At 31.8% G+C, this 19542-nt stretch overlaps 1 protein-coding gene across 1 annotated transcript; it reads right to left on the bottom strand.

Moving 5' to 3' along the window:
* Positions 1-293: 293 nt before the first annotated feature.
* On the bottom strand, positions 294-15639 carry LOC139519160 (sialidase-like). The gene is made up of 8 exons (XM_071310995.1): positions 15484-15639; positions 10137-11688; positions 7301-7345; positions 5916-5966; positions 4823-4984; positions 1945-2043; positions 931-960; positions 294-474 (listed from the first exon to the last, which is right to left on the bottom strand). Exons 1-8 carry the CDS (start codon positions 15527-15529, stop codon positions 414-416), a joined length of 2046 nt encoding a protein of 681 aa, XP_071167096.1. The 5' UTR covers positions 15530-15639; the 3' UTR covers positions 294-413.
* Positions 15640-19542: the final 3903 nt, after the last annotated feature.

The following is a 19542-nucleotide window of genomic DNA, read 5'->3' as shown; positions in this document are numbered from 1 at the left end:
CTCTGACGTTGTGTGTTCATTCACCAACATGTGTGTACGTTGTTATTGTTAATGTAAATAGTATAAAAAGTTCTTTGCGCCTTAATTTTAATAGAAATTTATTTATAATGAATGGCAATAATTTATTTTGAATTTATTGACCCATAAATTAATTTTATGGGTCAATAAATTCAAAATAAATAATAGCCATTCATTAAGTGATGTTGAATGTTGTGAAGAGCTGGACATATTGATACATACGAAATGCAAAGACGACTGTTTATAAAGAGGAGTGTGCTAGAAATGAAAACAAGTTTTTCTTTTCAGTTTTAGTACAAAAGAAACAAATGGAAATAATATATTATGATACATCGTAAGAAAAATATCTATTCAACAGGATAAGGCATTTTAGTGGCTGTCCGTGTAAACACGACTCAAGGTAACTGTGGTTGTGTCTGTTTTGACCTGAATGATACAGCTGGGACCATTTCCAATCTACAATATAGAAAATAATATTTCAATTTTACAAATGTCTTTAAAAAAACAAAATTAAGAAACGCCAATACGTTAAAAACAGAAATTACATCTGATAATGTTGAGAAAAAAATCCATCGTGAATCACTGAATGCGAAAGGACAAGTTCAGATATGAATTACGATATCTTCTTCATGGTAAGTTTCTTAGTTTAATCGAAGAATTAAAATCATTTAATTAACAAAAACATGTAAAATTATTATGAACTGGCTGTTCGAGTCTCGGATCCAATACAGCTCTAATATATAACAGGGCAGAAAGAGCAAGTAAATACCTCTATAATAAATAATATGTCATCAACGATAACAGACGATTAACCTGTGCAATGGATAACATTAGGCGTTATTTTAAAAAAAATTCTAGAATCACATTTTAATTTATGTTTTATCACTGAGCGTGCAACCAAAATAAACTTACAATTTTTTGTCTTGTCTTGTACTATGTTTCCTAAAATTAAGCAAGATGCATATATAATACAACAACAAAAAATATATTCAGTCATCTCAAATTTTATTTATTTTGATTTGGTTTTATTTATGTGTTGATCTTTGCACAAACTTAAGGTCCTTTACGTTAACAGAAAAAAGTTGTACGCATACGCTATGTAAAAAAATTGGGAATATAATACACATCTGGGTCTAGCCTCCGTTTCAACTGATGTTTGTTCTATTGTTTTTCTGTATAACAACTGCCCGAAGGGATTGTCTTTGGCTTCTATCTGTTATAATTGTTAACTAATTGTTAGTACAAATAAAGATTTTAGTTTTCTCCTTTGAATAGTTTCAAATTTAAGTCATCACGCGGATTTTTCTTTTTATATATATATATCTTTCTGTATCGATATGGGGTCTGCGTATTGTTGAAGGTCTAACGATATCTTGTAGCTGAGAATATCCTTGTTAAATGAATAGTTTTCAATTTGGTATGTATACTATATATCTAAATTTTTACATACAACAAATTGAAACTACAAATGATTAGGTAAACGATGAATATGACACAACATCATAATTGAGATAAATATGGTACCAGTCCAATTCACGTCAAAGTTCATAATTATTTTCATGCAACTTTACCAGCAGGAGACATACATTCTATAGAATGCACTTTTAAACTGAAGCAGACAACGTACAAGATATCCCAAATATTTTATTGTAAAAAACATTCTAATAATCTGTCCTAGTACAGTAGTAAATTGAAAATTTCGCGCATTCCTTTCATTTATACCAAAATTTCATCCAATTGACGATGATAATAATTTGTAGTTTATCGTATATAAGTTGTTACACAACATCTCGATTTAGTAGGATTCTTATACTACTACTATTTAAAGACGTAAGCGACGAAATTATAATTGAATCATCATGTGGAATACATGGAGTACGGTGTTCTTTGGAGCTGAAATTGGCACAAAGTTTTATTCATACATACTTTCCCTTTCCACCTATGTCTTTTCCACCTTTGCCTTTTTTGCCCTTTCCTTTTTTATCCAGTTGATCGTCCCTCTCAATTTTTTCTAGTTCCAGTTCTCTGCAATTTAATTAACATTAAGTTTGTCATTTTTATTTTTTATGTAACCTAATATTTTTCTGATATAATTTATTATTATGTTTATCTAATTGAATAAGCCATATATAAAACATGTCATTTACAGTATATAATAATGTGTTTCATAACGAAATTTTAACAAGTAAAATGTGCATTGGCGTATTACCTCTCAGACAAGATTTCAAACCAGAGACTTTTTAATAACTCGAAGTTTGTTCAACTTTTAATGCATTTTGGGTTTTTTTCGAAATAAAAGGTGAGGCGTAGTATCCGTCAATAAGACAGCAATCCAACGACATTAAGATATGACGACAACAACTGACGTGGTTTCGAACTTTTGACTATGAAAATTTCATTTTCTTCAATCTGCCAAGAACATATTTCTTCTACGTTACTAAGCTTGTCTAAGCATTCATTTCTGTAACCTCTTTTGTTTGTTGGCTTCTAATTGTATCAATCTGCTGAGATAAACCCCTTTCAACTGATTTTTATAGTTTGCTTTTTTGATTATTTTACTGTAGTTTCATCACCTCTCAGCCTAAGGGAGGAATTATAGTGGGCCTTCAAATTAGCTAAATTGTTTAAAGTTAAAAACTTTATATATCTCGTAATGAGAAGCATTCAAATTATTATACAGCTATGCATTTGAAATTATAATGTGAGTTATACCATTAAAATTTATAGATTTCTGTGTGATTGTTGTAATAATAAGACTTCAATTGATTCACTGACTTAATTGCTAAATAAAAAATGAAAAGGAAACAAAAGATCAAATATGAACGTTTAAACTCTGCAATGGTGTGCAATATACTCATTAGACATCTACAATCTGACTAAAAGCATTACTTCATTTAAAAAAAAAGGGCAAAGTTCGATGATGCGATAATATAATCGATAGTCGGTTGGTTGCTGTCAACTGATAGTCACAAATAATCGATTGATAATTTCAACCGATTACCCAACACTGTTATTTTGTACATATCATTTCGGGGCCTATCATAGCTGACTATACGATATGGGTTGAAGGCCGTAAGGTGACCATACATTGTTAATTTCTCCATCATTTGGTCTTCTTTGAAGAGTCGTTTCATTGACAATCATGTCACATCGTCTTTTTTATTTAGATTACACAAATTCACTTTTATGGTCTTATAATTTATTTTAGAACTGGATGCTTCTTTTAGTAAATTTATTGGGTTATTAAAGTGTTGACCGAATATTAGTGTGTTTAAAAAAAAATTGTGTGTATGATTACACATTAAAATCCCAATACCAAAACAAGCATTCATTTCGCATAATTATATTGGTATGCTATTAAGACCATGAACATTTTTTGTCCTTTTTTTTTACATGTGCACTTTTTTGTTGACGCACGTATCATCACGAAAGTAAATTAAAGTTCATTTTGATATGAATATTAATTTTTAATGACGCGCGCGATTGCTGTTAGCCAATCAAACTGACAGATTCTCGTTAAACATGCATATCATGTAATGATAAGTACATGAACATCTAAATATTATATAACTGTTTTGTGCGTCTTTGAATTGTTGTCTTATTTTAGTATTATATATCATGTTGTTAAATTCATGTTAAAGGGTGAGAATTATTTAACAGCTGATGTTTAATAATTCAAACCTTTACATGTATTTATAACTAAAAAAAATAACATCATGACATATGTTCTTTAATGAGACAGTAGTTCAAAGACGCACACAAAAGTTCTTTATTTAGACGTTCATGAACTTATGAATTATATAACCATAAAAGTGAAGTATGGAATTATAAATGTAAAAAAGAATATTTTACTTTGGAATACCAGTATCGTAGGAACAATACAAATACTTAATGTGAAATATCAACATATCAAAAGCTGTGATTCCTGTAATCATAATGAATCGAACAAATCTGTGATCAAAGGGGCACAGTAAGTTCCCAGTCGGAATGCAATCTTACTTGACGTATTATGTTTACTCAAAACGAATTTATGAATATTAAAAAAAACCACTGTCAGATGGACCTTACAAATTCGAAATTCTTCTGTATATACATATTTAACATATGAAAGCCTTCTTCAATAATAGCCAACTGTCCAACGAAATCAGTGTATTAAATAAAAAGTAAATTTCTTCTCTTAGGTGCGCTGTTATAGTGAAAAACTAGTATTAATAAAAAAAATAATAATAACTTCTGCCATGTGCAATTACAACTAACTAGACAGTAAAAAGGATATTACTAAATGAATTTTACGAGTCTAAAATATGGTATTATTCATAACAGAAATCGATATGTAAGAGCTCTATCAGGATGTTATCTAGTAACTATATGTAATAGTAAGCTTGCTTTGTTTCTAGTGTTAGTAAACAAGACAGCTCTTGGTGCATTCGTCAGCCGATCGAATACAAGTGTGTCGTGACGAAAATATATGTCACTTGAGTTTACAGGAATAACTGTTACAATCAATTAAAAAAATTGTACTTCTTTATTTTCTTAACTTTTACTCGTCATGTTCAAAAGATTTATTATCAAGTTATTCCGTAGAGTATAAATATATATATTTGTTTTTATATCATTTTATGACATACCACTTATTATAATTAGTCTAGTACATTTGTACTATTAAAGGTATTAATGTAACATACATCGATGATTATTATTATCGCGTTAAATTTTGACAATAGAATTTCTAAAAAATTGAAGGTTCGTATAGAAAATGTCTATAGAAAAGAAGCTGTAATTCCTGTTCAGAAAATATACTTACATTTCACATTGACCTGGAATCAGTTCTATTGTTACTACATTGAACACACGTTTTGTTGGTAATTCTGGACAGGACCCGGATGAGACCACTGTCTGGTCATCATTCAATTGTTGGTTTGCTTTGTTGATATATTTAAATGTTGCCTTTGGCCGGTATTCTTTCCTATAATGGAAAATTGTGAGAAAGATTTGTATACGCAATATATAAAGCACCTTATCCTAAATGTTAGGCGATTCAATTTACTTTAATTTTATTAACAATTCAGTTTTACTATTAATTTTCTGCAGACATGTTGGAGTGTCTAGTTTTCTTGCTTTATTCTCAAAATTAACACAATAGAATTTATGATTCAGCATAAATTCGGTTATTAGTGTAAGCAATGTGTGTCATTGACCGTGCTACTTTTTGTCTAATGTGGGTTATCACTTATCCGATTGATCACGCGCAGTATGACTGCGAATGCAATCTTTTCAATAGCTACATTCAACAATAGCAGATGTATATTTGTTTTGAGGATTTCGCTGCGTTTACTTTAGATATGCGTCATTTTGTCGCATATTTCAATTAGCATCCAAAACATTTGATATTGGGGGTCTCTGTATCCCAGGACCCACCACACAAAAAATAATGAATCTCTGTATCCCAGGATTCATTTTATTTTATTTTATTGGATGCTTCATTTATTGTAAATATTTAGTTATCTATCTAGTTAGTTATCTAGTTATCTTTTGTAGTCTGCCAATATGAAAGGTGACTACGTTCATTTAATTATCTATCTGTTTGCTATATATATATCTTAACTGTTTATCTAGTTATATGTGTTTATAATTTTGTAGTTTGTAATAAAGCTGTGGCCAAATACTGCCAAAACTGTGTTTCTGATATTTGCGCATCAATAATAAACATTTATATAAGCGTATGAAGTTTTACGTTCATAAATATATTAACGGGATAGTGTTTGTTAAACAAATACACATCAAACACAATGGATTTGATAGTTGCTGTCAATGAGTGTTTATTATTATTTTTTTTTAAATCACCTAATAGATATTTAGGAAAGTTAGTTAGTTTATTACTGAATAGTGGTACGTACATGTGTTTCTTTGGTTTGGATTTTCTGCCTTTGACTTTTCCTCTATTGTCTCTGAAATACATATAAACATGATAATATTCAATAACCTATAACTTCTAGTTTAAAGGGGCACTAGCTATGAGATATATAAAAAATCTAATTCATTATTTTGTTTGCTCAATCATTAATGAAATGCAAATATCGAAATAATAATTCGCTTTTAGCAGCCAGTATGGTTCAATTTTGTCAAAATAAGCTAACAAAACATTGATTATGAATTATTCACTTGCAAGTGAATACTTCGACTAAAGTTATTTAAAGGCAAAGAATGTCAACATTGAATGTGAAACAAAAGTAAATCATTTGATTGACTGACTCGTTTCACAAAAACTCATTCGTATACAGGTAAAAACGATGATAAACATATATATTTCATCTATAATATGAAATTAAATAGACCTAGAAAAATCAAACAGCACGAGTTTGTTTAATCTATTTATAACTATATTTATGTTTACATCGCTTATATGGTCATCGGATGACTTTAGAGGTCAACTCGATATTTAATTAGATGGCATCTAGACTAAAATACACACGAAACGAAGCTACGTATTTTCATGTCCGTGCCCTGTTAAATGGTTATTTAAGACTTTTAATAGTTTGAATAAATGTTTTACATTGTTATAAATCTAATATTAGAATTTGATTAAAATCGGTGAACATGAATTCGACAGCTAGTGCCCCTTTGAATGAACGAGTTAAAACACGATCGAAATAATTTGGTTTATATCAGTTATCTTGTGGATCCATCGTCCTGAACATTCATGAAATATTTGTCACTGGAAGTTAAGCAGTCAACAAACAATATTGTTCGTTTCCTGTTTAGCTGACTAACTAACTCCGGTAACGCGAAAGCCTAATAGTCTGACATTAAAAAAAACTACAAAGCTCAGTTGCTGATAGATCATTACACCAACGTCCCGTTAATTCAAAAACCTATTAATCCGACAATCCATTTGTCCGAAGACCGATTCATTCCAGATAATTATTATTATAATAATTAATTTTGGTGATCACTGATTTTTTCACTGTCTAAGTAAACCTTCTAAAAATTCTTCTGTGACCACATTCTTATCATATATTGAGATTCTTCAGTTGTTTTGCAAAGTGTGGATACATTTATTGCATGTCGATATTCAAAACGGATAATATATTTATGTATTATAGTTTGGAAAAAAATACGTTACATGTTTCGTCTGAATGAGATTGAACGAGAAAAACGTTGATATGAAAACGATGGAAGCTTTATTTTGACATACAATTGTTTGGTGCATTAATGTGTATGCAATACTTCATTACATTCTTGCTCAAAACTTTCCTGTTTTTATCTGTTAAATTTGACCTACCTGTCGTCTAAATCTACGTCTTTAATATCTGCAGGTTCTACCACACTGTAAAAATCATCATTGTCTTAATACATATAACAAAATTCGTGTGTCTTTTTAAGTTGTTAATTCGAAAATACAAAATGTACCATACTGGTTTTACATTTGCCGTTTCTATACGACATTGTTTTTCTTCACATGTATGCATACGGACGAACATATTTTTTAAATTATTTTCTTTTTGTCGCATCTTTTCTAATTATTTTCCATCGACTATCATGTACATGTAGATGTACATAATAATATCGAGAATATCATCATCTTGATTAATAGTAGTTCTGGAAATATAAGTTAACACGCATTTACATCCGAATCTTTTTAAAGTTATGTTAAGGTCAGCCTGTGGTTGACAGGCTCAGACATTATTTGTTAATTATGTCCCGTCACTTATCGCCCCCAGTTTAGACAGGCTATGAAAAAAACGAAAGTCTGAAACATACCCAAATACTTAGTCAACAGAAATCATTGAATACTGTCGATAGTTTAGATTTGGAAATATTAGCTCAGAAATATACTGTTTGGTGATTTGAGCTTTTTGTTTGTATCTGTTGAAATTTTCTTTATATTTGTCAAGACTCGGGCAGCTTTTGAAAAAGATAATGTAAATTATGTAAACAATTATCAATATATGGTAACATTAGATGTCTTGTATGGCCTTTATTGTACATGTGTTACAAATGTTAATGTCTCATTGATGTCGCTTTGTATAAAAGAACACACAACATAATTAGATTACCTGATTCGCAATATGTATATTCATCAATATATATGTCGTGTACAAGTTGCGATTTTGTACAGGTTATAACATGTACAAAAATTGTGTACATGTTATAATTTGTACAATGCCAAAATACCAGATATAACATGTACAAAAGTACCTCATACATGTTATAACATGTACGAAATATTGCTTAAAAACGGTTTTAACTTGTACAAAATTTGAAGAAGAAAAAAATACATGTGTATGTATCTAATATTATAACACATGCCATTAACCTCAATAATATTTTCACTTTTTTTTTTATATTGTCCATTCATGAAAATGTCTGATACCTTTTTGATACAGTTAATGACCAGTTTAAAAGTTTTTTAAATAACTTAATACCTTAAAGACTTTAAAATACACAACAAGTTATGTTGTCAATAAACATTATTCTGTATTCTTAAATGGGTATTCAAACAGAAGAAGACTTAGAAGCAATATTTGGAGCAAGTTCTGTATCCAATAATACTGATAGTGAAGACCCCTTTACCGAGACAGAACATATCGGCACTTAAATTTAAATACTGACACAAACACTGAAACTGATGGTGAATTGAATGGACAACAATATACAAACAGTTGAAACAATGGTAATTGAATGAATTGATGCTAACATAGTTAGTGAGGAAGTATCAGCATGACCATCTACTGCTATACTTTCTCAAAAGAGGGCGCTTTCAGGTGGTGATATTCCTGCTTTCAATACCAGTGAGGGTTTATCGAAAATTTCAAATATTGACATCAAACGTGAACGAAAGAGGGCTTTTTGGGGTTAGTAGGTAATAGCTGAAGCCTTGACAAAAAACTCAAAAACTAGATTAACTGTTCTCTCCCAAGGCGTTATCATTCCCATTCCTTCTATTGATATGGGCCCTGCCGATGAGAAAAAACATAACAGGCGGCATGTTTATGAATATTAATGAAATTGGTGCATGGCTATAAAATTGGAACTTAGACCTTAGTTGGACAACTGGAGTAAAAGAAACAGGTTCAATTTCTTGGAAATGCAGCTTTAAATGTGTCTGAAGTCCCAATGAGTGATATGAGTGTGAGAGAGATGGTGCGCAAGATATCATTAATTCGAGGGCAAAGTTTTGTGCATTGTCAGTGTTAGAAAGGCAGTTGTAAGTATGGTAGGTTTAAATATAGACGAATAAAAGTTTTGTGCAACTCAAAGGTGTCACATGTCTCTATCTTGTAGCAACAAGTAAAAAAATCTTGTTTTTAAAATGTATGAAAATGAGATATTTTATGCAAAGTGTAAATAATGCACCTTCTTTTGCATTTGATTATTGTTCCTAATTATTTGATAAATTTTACGTGAATGTATATTCTGCTTTATTATTATTTTTTTAAATTTTGTACAGGTTAAAACCATTTTTAAGCAATATTTTGTACATGTTATACATTTGTAACATGTACGAGGTACTTTTGTACATGTCATAACTTGTATTTTGGCATTTTACAAATTATTATAACATGTACAAAATTGCATCTTGTACACGACATACATACTTTTCTAATTGTTTTCTCATTACACTATTTATAGCGGAAATGTCGAATTTCCAAAACATAGCTTACTCTTTGACTCTTTTAATTAATGATGCAAATAATAGATGAAAGTAAGTAAATCTCATTTTAAATAATAGGTTTTGAAAAAGGAAAATTTCATACCTAAATGAGGATATTATAAATCTCAAATCAAATTAAAAAAACATATTTCTATCGCCATGAAAATTTATAAACTCCTCTGTGAATTAAAATTATTACATTAATTTTATTATTTCAGACAAGTGCACATTTATAAAGGCATTTACATAAAATGATTTTTACAAATATCCAGAAAGTGCTTTAATTTATTATCATTTTTTTCTCTGAAAATAAAATTAGGATCAATACAACCTCTTTCGTTAAAAAATAACTAGTGTCAGATTTAATTTACGCAAAGGCAAGAAATTTGTTGTATTTTTCTGGTCGTTTGAGCAATGGAAATATATTAACATTAATTGATTATACAGTATTTGCTATACTTACATTTCACATTCTTTTGATTCAATAATGAGTATGTTATCCTCATATCGTGTTGGTAAATTGGGGCATTCTGTAGTGGCTGATTGATCTACAGAAACAACTGGCTTAGGTCCTTGTTTACTTCCGGTATCGTCTGGCGTAGATCCTTGTTTGCTACCAGTTTCAGCTGGTTTAGGAGGAATTTGTTGATTACCGGGATCAGCTGGTTTAGAAGGAATTTGTTGATTACCGGGATCAGCTGGTTTAGATGCTGGACTTACGCTATTATCTAGCTGTGATCCTTGTTGTTTGCTGGTATCTACCGGCTTAGAGGGCTGTTGTCGATTACTGGGATCAGCTGGCTGAGATCCTTGCTGTTTTCTTGTATCAACTGGTGTAGAGGGCTTTTGTTGGTTAATTGGATCAGCTGGTTTAGCTGCTTGACTTCCGATATCATCTGGCTTAGATGCTTGTTTGCTGGTATCTACTGGATTTGCGGGAATTTGTGGAGTACCGGTATTCGCTGGCTTAGTTGCTTGACTCCCAGTACCATCTGGCAAAGATCCTTGCTGATTGCTAGTATCTGCTGGCATAGAAGGTAGTTGGTTAGATGGATCAGCTGGCATCGATGCTTGACTACCGGTATCAACTTGCTTAGATGCTGGACTGCTTATATCATCTGACTGAGATCCTTGTTGTTTGCTTGTGTCTACTGGCTTTGCGGGATCTTGTGGACTGCCAGGATTAGCTGGTTTAGGTGCTTGACTTCTGGCGTCATCTGCCTGAGACCCTTGCTGTTTGCTGGTTTCCAGTGGTATAAAAGGTTGTTGTTGGTTAATGGGGTCAGTTTGTTTAGATGATGGACCTCCGGAATCAGCTGGTTTGGATGCATGACTTCCAGCATCATCTGGCCTAGAACCTTGCTGTTTGTTTGTATCAACTTGTGTAGAGGACTGGTTAACGGGATCAGCTGGCTTAGATGCCGAACTAATTGTATCATCTGGACGAGATCCTTGCTGTTTGATGGTATCTATTGGTTTGGATGGAACTTGTAGACTATTAGGATTAGCTGGTTTAGATGCCTGACTTCCAGCTGTATCATCTGAATGAGATCCTTGCTGTTTGCTTGTATCTACTGGCGGTGAGGAACCTAGTGGATTACCAGAATCAGCTACATTTGATGCTTGAATTCTAGTATCATCTGGCCTAGAACCTTGCTGTTTGCCTGTATCTACTGGCGTAGAGGGCTCTTGTTGGTTAACGGGATCAGCTGGTTTAGATGCTGGACTTCTCGTATCATCTGACTGAGATCCTTGCTGTTTGCTGGTATCTACTGGCTTAGAAGGTTGCTGTTGTGTAATGGAATCAGCTGGCTTCGATGCTGGAACTCCGGTATCAGCTGGCCTTCCGGTATCATCTTGCTGAGATCCTTGTTTGCTGGTATCTACTGGCTTTGAGGGAACCTTTTGAGTACCGGTTTCAACTGGCTTAGAGGCGTGACTTCCGGTATCAACTGTATTAGATGTGTGTGGGGGGTCGACAGGTTTTGTCCCAATTTGTTGTATTAACATCACTTCTGGAAGTAAGATTCACAAGTTAGGAAAAGCTGTTTATATCGTTCCCACCCTCTCTAAATTTTATCTGATTGTACTTGTAGTTGTATTTTAGTCTTGCACTTCAATAAAGCTTTTGTTTCACACTATATTTCCAATCATTCATGAAGGTTTGAAAACTTAAAATGTACATGCAGCTTTAAAATAGTCTTTTATTCACTACCAAAATTATAGGTCATAGCTTTCATGTGATATGCTCGGAGTTGCAAAAGTATTTTGAGTATGTTGCCAAATTAAAATTACATATTTATAAAAATGTCAAGAAAATTCAAAACGATGTAGGACAAATTTCGAATATTTTGTAACCAATTATAAAACGTATGGTAAGATCTTTATTTTAATTGTCTGTAATTTTCAATTTATATGTAGTAGATGTATTAAGATAGAGAACACTTTTTTTTTACAAAATGTGAAAATGTTCAATTTTGTAACCATAATAATTTATGTCCGCTGTGTCCAGGACATGTACAATGCAAAGACCAGTATATAAAACCGTCCAGTTTAACGACTCATGTTTCATGAATTAATGAGCAAGTGTCCAATAGCAAAGCAATGAACCCATTAGTAGAAATCTGTGCAGTATAACAAGTCAACGATACTTAGGTATATGTCAAATATCAATAAGAATCTGGTAAATCTACCACTTCAACGATGACCAGGTGTCCGTCAAATATCGATTAGAGTCCGACCAGTCTACCAAGTCAAAAATCAGTAGAAGTAAGATAAGTCTACCAAGTCATGAGCAACGGTTAGCATGTATATATATGAAGTCTAGAAAGTCAACGATCAGGTCTTAAATTTAAACGATAAAATTCTGTCCGTATCGCAAGTCATTGATATGTAAGTATCAGTGCACTCTTTAGATACAGTTAACTACTCGCCAAAAGTTAAGCAACACCTAAATTTTTTTGCTCCTATTTTTTGTTTTAAAATTAAATTTGATACTGCTTTGAATCCACATATTTCTTTAATCTATTGTTAATCGACAGGTAAGAATTCAGGTACAAATTCTATTCCTAGGTACCTTAAACTAGAGGCTCTAAAGAGCCTGTGTCGCTCACCTTGGTCTATGAAGGACACAGATGGATTCATGACATAATTGTGTTTGTAGATCTTACTTTACTGAACATTCTTGCTATTTACAATTTTCTCTATCTATAATAAACTTGGCCCTTTAGATACAGAAGAAAATATTTTGTAAAAATTTACAACAATTTACCAAATTAATGAAAATTGTTAAAAATTAACTATAAAGGACAATAATTCCTTCAGGGGTCAACTGACCATTTTGTTCATGTTGGACTTAATTTTAGATCTTACTTTGCTGAACATTATTGCTGTTTACAGTTTATCTCTATCTATAACAGTATTCAAGGTAATAACCAACAATGGCAAAATTTCTTTAAAAATTACCAATTGGGGGCAGCAACCCAACAACCAGTTATACAATTCATCTGAAAATTTCAGGGCCGATAGATATTGACTTGATAAACAATTTAACCCCTCGCCAGATTTGCTCTAAATGCTTTGGTTTCAGAGTTAAAAGCCAAAATCTACATTTTACCCCTATGTTCTATTTTTAGCCATGGCGGCCATCTTGATTGGTTTGCTGGGTCACCGCACACAATTTTTTTAACTAGATACCCTAATAATGATTGTGGCTAAGCTTGGATAAAATTGACCCAGATGTTTCAGAGGAGAAGATTTTTGTAAAATATTGCAAAAATTTACGAAAAATTGGTAAAAAATGACTATAAAGGGCAATAACTCCTTAAGGCGTCAAGTGACCATTTTGGTTATGTTGACTTATTTATAGATGTAACTTTGCTGAACATTATTGCTGTTTACAGTTTATCTCTATCTATTATAATAATATTCAAGATAATAACCAAAAGCGGCAAAATTTTCTTAAAATTACCAATTCAGGGGCAGCAACTAAACAACCGGTTGTCCGATTCATCTGAAAATTTTAGGGCAGATAGATTTTGACTTGTTTAACCAATTTTAAACCGTCAGATTTGCTTTAAATTTTTTTGTTTCAGAGTTATAAGCCAAAATCTATATTTTACCCCTATATTCTGGAGATGCTTTTCATATGACTGCAAAATGGACTTTTATGTTCTGGATTGGACTATGACGTGTATAAAATATCACGATAACATACCCGGGATATCGATGAGCCACATTTTGACTATCACAATCTTGCAACTAGACCAATATTCATTGACGATAATGCTAAGCCACACAGAGCACGCATTGTTTCAGATTATTTACGCAAGGAGGTAACTGACACTATTCCTTGGCAACCAATGTCACCGGATATGAATCTCATTGAGCATGTCTGGGATGATACTGGTCGAAAAATCAACAACAGGATTCCTCCTAGTAAGAATTAACAGGAATTACGAGCTGCAGCCTTGATTGAAGAATGCAAAGAATTCCTGTTAGAACATTAACGCGGCGTGGTTCAAAGCTTGAGACGACGTGTAAATTAACTTGTCCGGAAGCGTGAAAGATACACTCGCTAGTGACCTAAATTTTACAAATTGTCAGTCTCGAGTTTTAAAAAGAATTTTGTGTATAGTGCAAAGCAAAGGAGTAGGTTCACTAAGACCCAATTTTGGCCCTAAAATATAGCAGTTTTAGAAAATTGTGAAAATGTAATCTTTAAGCTATATTTTGGAAAGTAAAATGCTTCTGCTACATAAATATGAGCTGTTTTTGACGATAAACTGCACAAATATCGCGTTCTAGCATCATTAAGGCATGCTAAATTACTGAAATCTTCAAAATTTTAGCATTTTGGTCATATTTTAGACGGTTTCCGTCTAAAATGAAAGTGGCCGCATTCGTGTTCATTCATAATATTGAAATGTGTAAGTTGTATTTGATGATAATACAAAACATATATAAAGGTTGAGGATGAACACGGATGCGGCCACATTCATTTTTGACAAAAACCATCTAAAAAGTGACGTTTTTTTGAAATATTTGATAGATAGATAGTGTCCAAAAACTTTCGTTACATGAACCTGAAATTTGAGGCCAAAATCGGCCCTTACCGGACCTACTCCTCAAAAACGTCAGTATAAGTTGAAACTTCATCTTGTATTTTGTTTTGCCATTTTACAACCATTTGCCCAAAATGAAATAGTAAAAAATACAATCATAAAAAACAGTCCAATCTTTTACTTTTCAATTAATATAATTATATATGTTATCTTATAAAAACACACATTTAGTTCATTGTATCAATATTTCGATAAGTTATGAATTCAGTAAAAAACGATTCTGGAAAATTATCAGGTGTTATTTTACTTTTGGCGAGGTGTATATATAGCTAGTATATCAACAATGAGCTGATGAATACCAGAGGAACATTCAAACTCATAAACTGAAAACAAACTGAAAGCGTCATGACTAAAAAAGAAAAAAAAGGCAAGCAGACAAACAAAAGTACACAAAACATAAATAGAAAACTAGCTAAAGTCAAATATAAGCAGCTGTCGGTACCATGTAGCAAAGCAAAGACGAGCAGGTATCCGTGCAGCAAAACAAGTCAACTATAAGGAGGTGTCCGTACACTGTTCCATAATCATTGATCAATTGCAGGTTTAAGGACAGTTTTGATACTACTAAATTCAATAAAGATGGGTATCATGCGAATCAGCATTCGTCAATGCTTACTTCTGATGCAAATATTATGTAAAACAGCGCTTGAATTATTTACGACACAAAAACAAGTAAAAAACACTTACCCCATAACACAAAAAGAAAAACAAGATTTCCAAACGCTGTCTTCATCGTTCAAATTATTTTGTCGGTTAATTGCTTTATTTTTGTTGTTTTATAAACAAAAATATTTGGCCCCAGAAAGGGTACGCAAATTCATATTCATAAATTGAACGTCGCACTGTATAACATTTCTTTAGTACTAATAAGTAGAAACGAAACGTATGATATTGAGCGATATTATAACAACTTTTGATGGAAAAAATATTACAAGATCGTAAAAGTTTGTGCAAGATTTTCCTTCTTTGAGCCTCATGACGATGACAAATATTCTTATTTACTGAAAGCTTAGATATATAGGTACAACATATAGTTACATTACAGAACAGATTTGTATTTATTTTTTTTACAAGTTTGATATATACATGTTAGAACCTTAAAATGAACTTAAGCGCAATAAATGACAGATGATTGTGTCTGTTTTCGGACACTTGTGTTATAAAAGTGACTATTTATTTTGTCATAGAATCTTTTTATAGATATTTGACAGCAGACTGATGGCAATGACCGCCAAGTCGTCAGTGGACAATATTACTTGATCATTTGAAGGAACACAAACGCAAATGTTATATGAATATCAAATCTCGCAAGGAACTTCTTCAACAAATACATCGTAAACATATGTGACAGCTACCCATAAAAATGTCATTATTTGACAACGGTCATGACAACTTGAACTTCCTGTAACTTTAAATAATTTATAGCAAGACTCATGATAGAAAACGTAATGATTCAACATAAAGATATATAAGAATACACTTAATAATTTTATATAAATATGTACATTTATTTCAGTATAAATATGTATATTTATTTCAGTATCATTGTGTTCATGAGCTTTTATCCGACATAAAAGACATAACAATAAAATAACGTAATGTACATGCAATAAATTGCATAACACAAAAATGAAACGCAACAAATATAATATATTCGAACCCGAGATTTATCTACAATATAAGAATATTTAGAATTATATATAATACAATCTTTTAATACAGCTTAATCGTCACAGTGTATACATTGTGGTGACAATTCATATAAAGTTTTAAAACATTCGATAGCCATGTTAAGCATACGTCTAATTTTCAGTGACGAAAACTTTGCTCGTATAAGTAATTCATCGTACGTAATAGCGTAGTTTAATCGTAAAGCGCTTTTCGTCAATTTTTATCTGATTAAGAGGTATTATTTTGTTGCAAAAATGCCATGACAAAGGACAAAATTTAAATTAGATAAAATAAAGATGTGAAAAAATGTAAGTTTATTTAATTTAGTAAGATATAGTTAAATAAATGGTCAATCTCATCACGTGATATCGTCCTGAATATGCATGAAATATTTGCCACTGGACGTTAAGCAACCAACAATCAATCAATCATCACGTGATATTTAAGCTGACTGTTACAGTATATCAAAATCAGGCTTCTTTGAAATTGTTTTATTTCCAACCACAAAATCTTGTAATTCATTAGGATTTTCGTATTCAATTAAATCTAAAAATATCAATTAAAACAGCACTGTGTCTTTCAAGTATACATAATAAATTTTCAATAGTATAAGTGTCGGCATTTTTATATACATGGTACCATGTTGATATCAAAGTACTGAAGTATTGAACATCGGATGACCGCAAGTTCTTGTGGATGGTTAAATAAAGCACTTGTCTTAGAAAAAAATACATCTCTGTACCGGAAACTGAGGTTAATAAACAGAGATATATGAAAAAAAAATTCTGGGACTTATTTCGTGCATGGATGATGAATAAATGACAGGAAATTCAATCTCACCTTAATAACTATTATATTGAAGTGATACAAATCAGTATACACTGGTTTGTTGTTATATACCATATCAATATAACAGTTACATGTATACATTAACGGATATAAAAGAGGGCGATCAATGCATTTGTATGGGAGCATAATATAGTGGGAACCCCCTCTTTACTCTGGGTTGCGAACCCCCCTTTTTAAAATGGCTGGATCCGCCCCTGTATATATAATTTTCATCCATTTGTATATATTCTAATCTACTATTCTAATAATAGTGCAGTGCAAGTGCATGGTGGACATTCTTCTGTAAACCTTCGATTTTTCTAAAAGATTGGATATGATTATAGACATTCATATTTCCCCGCAAAACCAATATTCCATGCAGAGTTACCAGTCCTTGCGGGGATGACCAAAAAACGTTCTTGAGAGGATCTTCTGCAAGCATTAACACACTTTTTCGGGACGTGTGCATAGAAATTTAAAAAATGACTGATTTGTTACTTATATATACATGTATATATATATAAAGTCATTTGTATATACATGTACATATCTAACGAAAAAACATTTTCATATTACAAGTATTAATTTATGTTCTAAGTAAAAATATTTTTATAAGTATTCATTTAAGAGATGTATTTATAACAAACGATAAGGAATGTTATTTTGTACTCGTTTGTGTGCGCGTATTTATAATGTTTATAGATCGGTTACAAACCCAAAACGAAAGTTACGTAATAGAAATCTAGGCGGTAGCAATACATCGGAATGCCCTCATGGTCATCGCGAAGTAAAAATAAAATATGTAATTTATAAAAAATATTAAATAATAGAGGTCCGATAATTGAGTCTTGATGTACCCTTTTATGGATGTCAGTTCAACTGCTGAATACTCCATGAATTGTGATGTGTTGTCCCTGTCAATTTTGAAGTAATTTCACTGATTGCGAAGGAAAATCAGAGGCAGGTTATTAACTTAAAAGAATGGCATGAATGTGGTAGACAGTCAAAACGAATGATCCATCAGTATTGTTGCCACATACATATTGATATTGTTATTCAGAGCTATTTTCACATCTTAATTCAAGTTGTCTGACTTCCATGACCTGTTCTAAATGCAAATAATAAAGGCGTGAAATAGATTTAAAAAACTATAAAATGGTCAGAAATAACCACTTAATTCATAAACTTTTGAAATTGTGGAATAAAATGCTTTAATACAGGTCTGTAGATCTTTTTAGCAAGTGGATAGTTCTTTTTGTGTAGAGTCACGACCTAAGTTTATTTGAGTCTGTTTAGAAATTCACTTTATTCTATAATAGTACTCTTTATATGTTTGTTACATATTTGTTCAGTACTGGTGTACCAGCTCGTACTAGCTTAGATGATATCTGATCTACTTCTGTACTCTTTTTTTAATATTTTTTTTATCTTTTTTACCAATCTGTCTATGTGTGGACATGTAACATGTTTGAAATCAAAACGTTTATTGTGTTGTATTATCTTAGACCACAAAAAACATGTAACAAGTGAGTAAATCAAATCGTACAGGTTGATCGATTCGTTAGGGCGATCATAACACCTATAAACCGACTATTTCTGTCGTTTGTTCTCGTTTACAATTAGCTCTGTTAGAGTAGTTTTGATGTAGGAACAACTCCCTTTTAATGACTTCCTTCTAGTGAAAAGGCACGATAGTAACGTGTCAAAATAAATATATAAGAGCCATATGATGGGACAGACGGTATGTACATGTAACTACTGAGAAATAGGATGTAGAAAACAGATTATAGTATGAGGTTGACCATCTTTAAATATATCAAATTTAACATTTGAAGTTATGCATCTTACAGTGAAATTATTGAACTTTGTTAATGCTTTTTTTCTTTATTTTTCTTTGTCATTGGTTATCTGCCATATTTGGTTTTACGTTCAATTTTGTGATATAAATCTGGCAGTTTGTTTTTCTTTTTTAACAGTTTGTCATACCGGGGTTTTTAAAGCTGAATTTACGGGACGACGACCTGTATTCATCTACATTGATAATTGTCTGGAGTGGTGTTCTCGAAGCTATACTTAGATTCGTCCTAAGTCATAGATAAGACCAAGTTTAGGGTGGACTTAAGATCAACTTAAGACACTCTTAAGTTGTGTCTCGAAGCTATCTCAGGCGCATCTCGTGTTAGGACGTCCTGAACATAATATTCTAAGTGTGAAATATAAATATCTAAATTAATGTTCTGATAAAAA

Source organism: Mytilus edulis, chromosome 4, assembly GCF_963676685.1.
Source record: "Mytilus edulis chromosome 4, xbMytEdul2.2, whole genome shotgun sequence".
In the NCBI taxonomy this organism is placed as follows: Eukaryota; Metazoa; Mollusca; class Bivalvia; order Mytilida; family Mytilidae; genus Mytilus; species Mytilus edulis.
Note: the sequence above shows the minus strand (reverse complement) of the source record. Positions and strands in the feature narration are given on the sequence as shown.

Excerpts from the sequence above, each read along its gene's own strand:
- LOC139519160 (XM_071310995.1), bottom strand. The coding sequence starts at position 15,529 with ATGAAGACAGCGTTTGGAAATCTTGTTTTTCTTTTTGTGTTATGGG. Across the intron at positions 11,689-15,483 it reads TTTTCTTTTTGTGTTATGGG|AAGTGATGTTAATACAACAA; the intron begins GTAAGTGTTTTT and ends TCTTACTTCCAG. Across the intron at positions 2,044-4,822 it reads ATTCCAGGTCAATGTGAAAT|AGAACTGGAACTAGAAAAAA; the intron begins GTAAGTATATTT and ends ATTAAATTGCAG.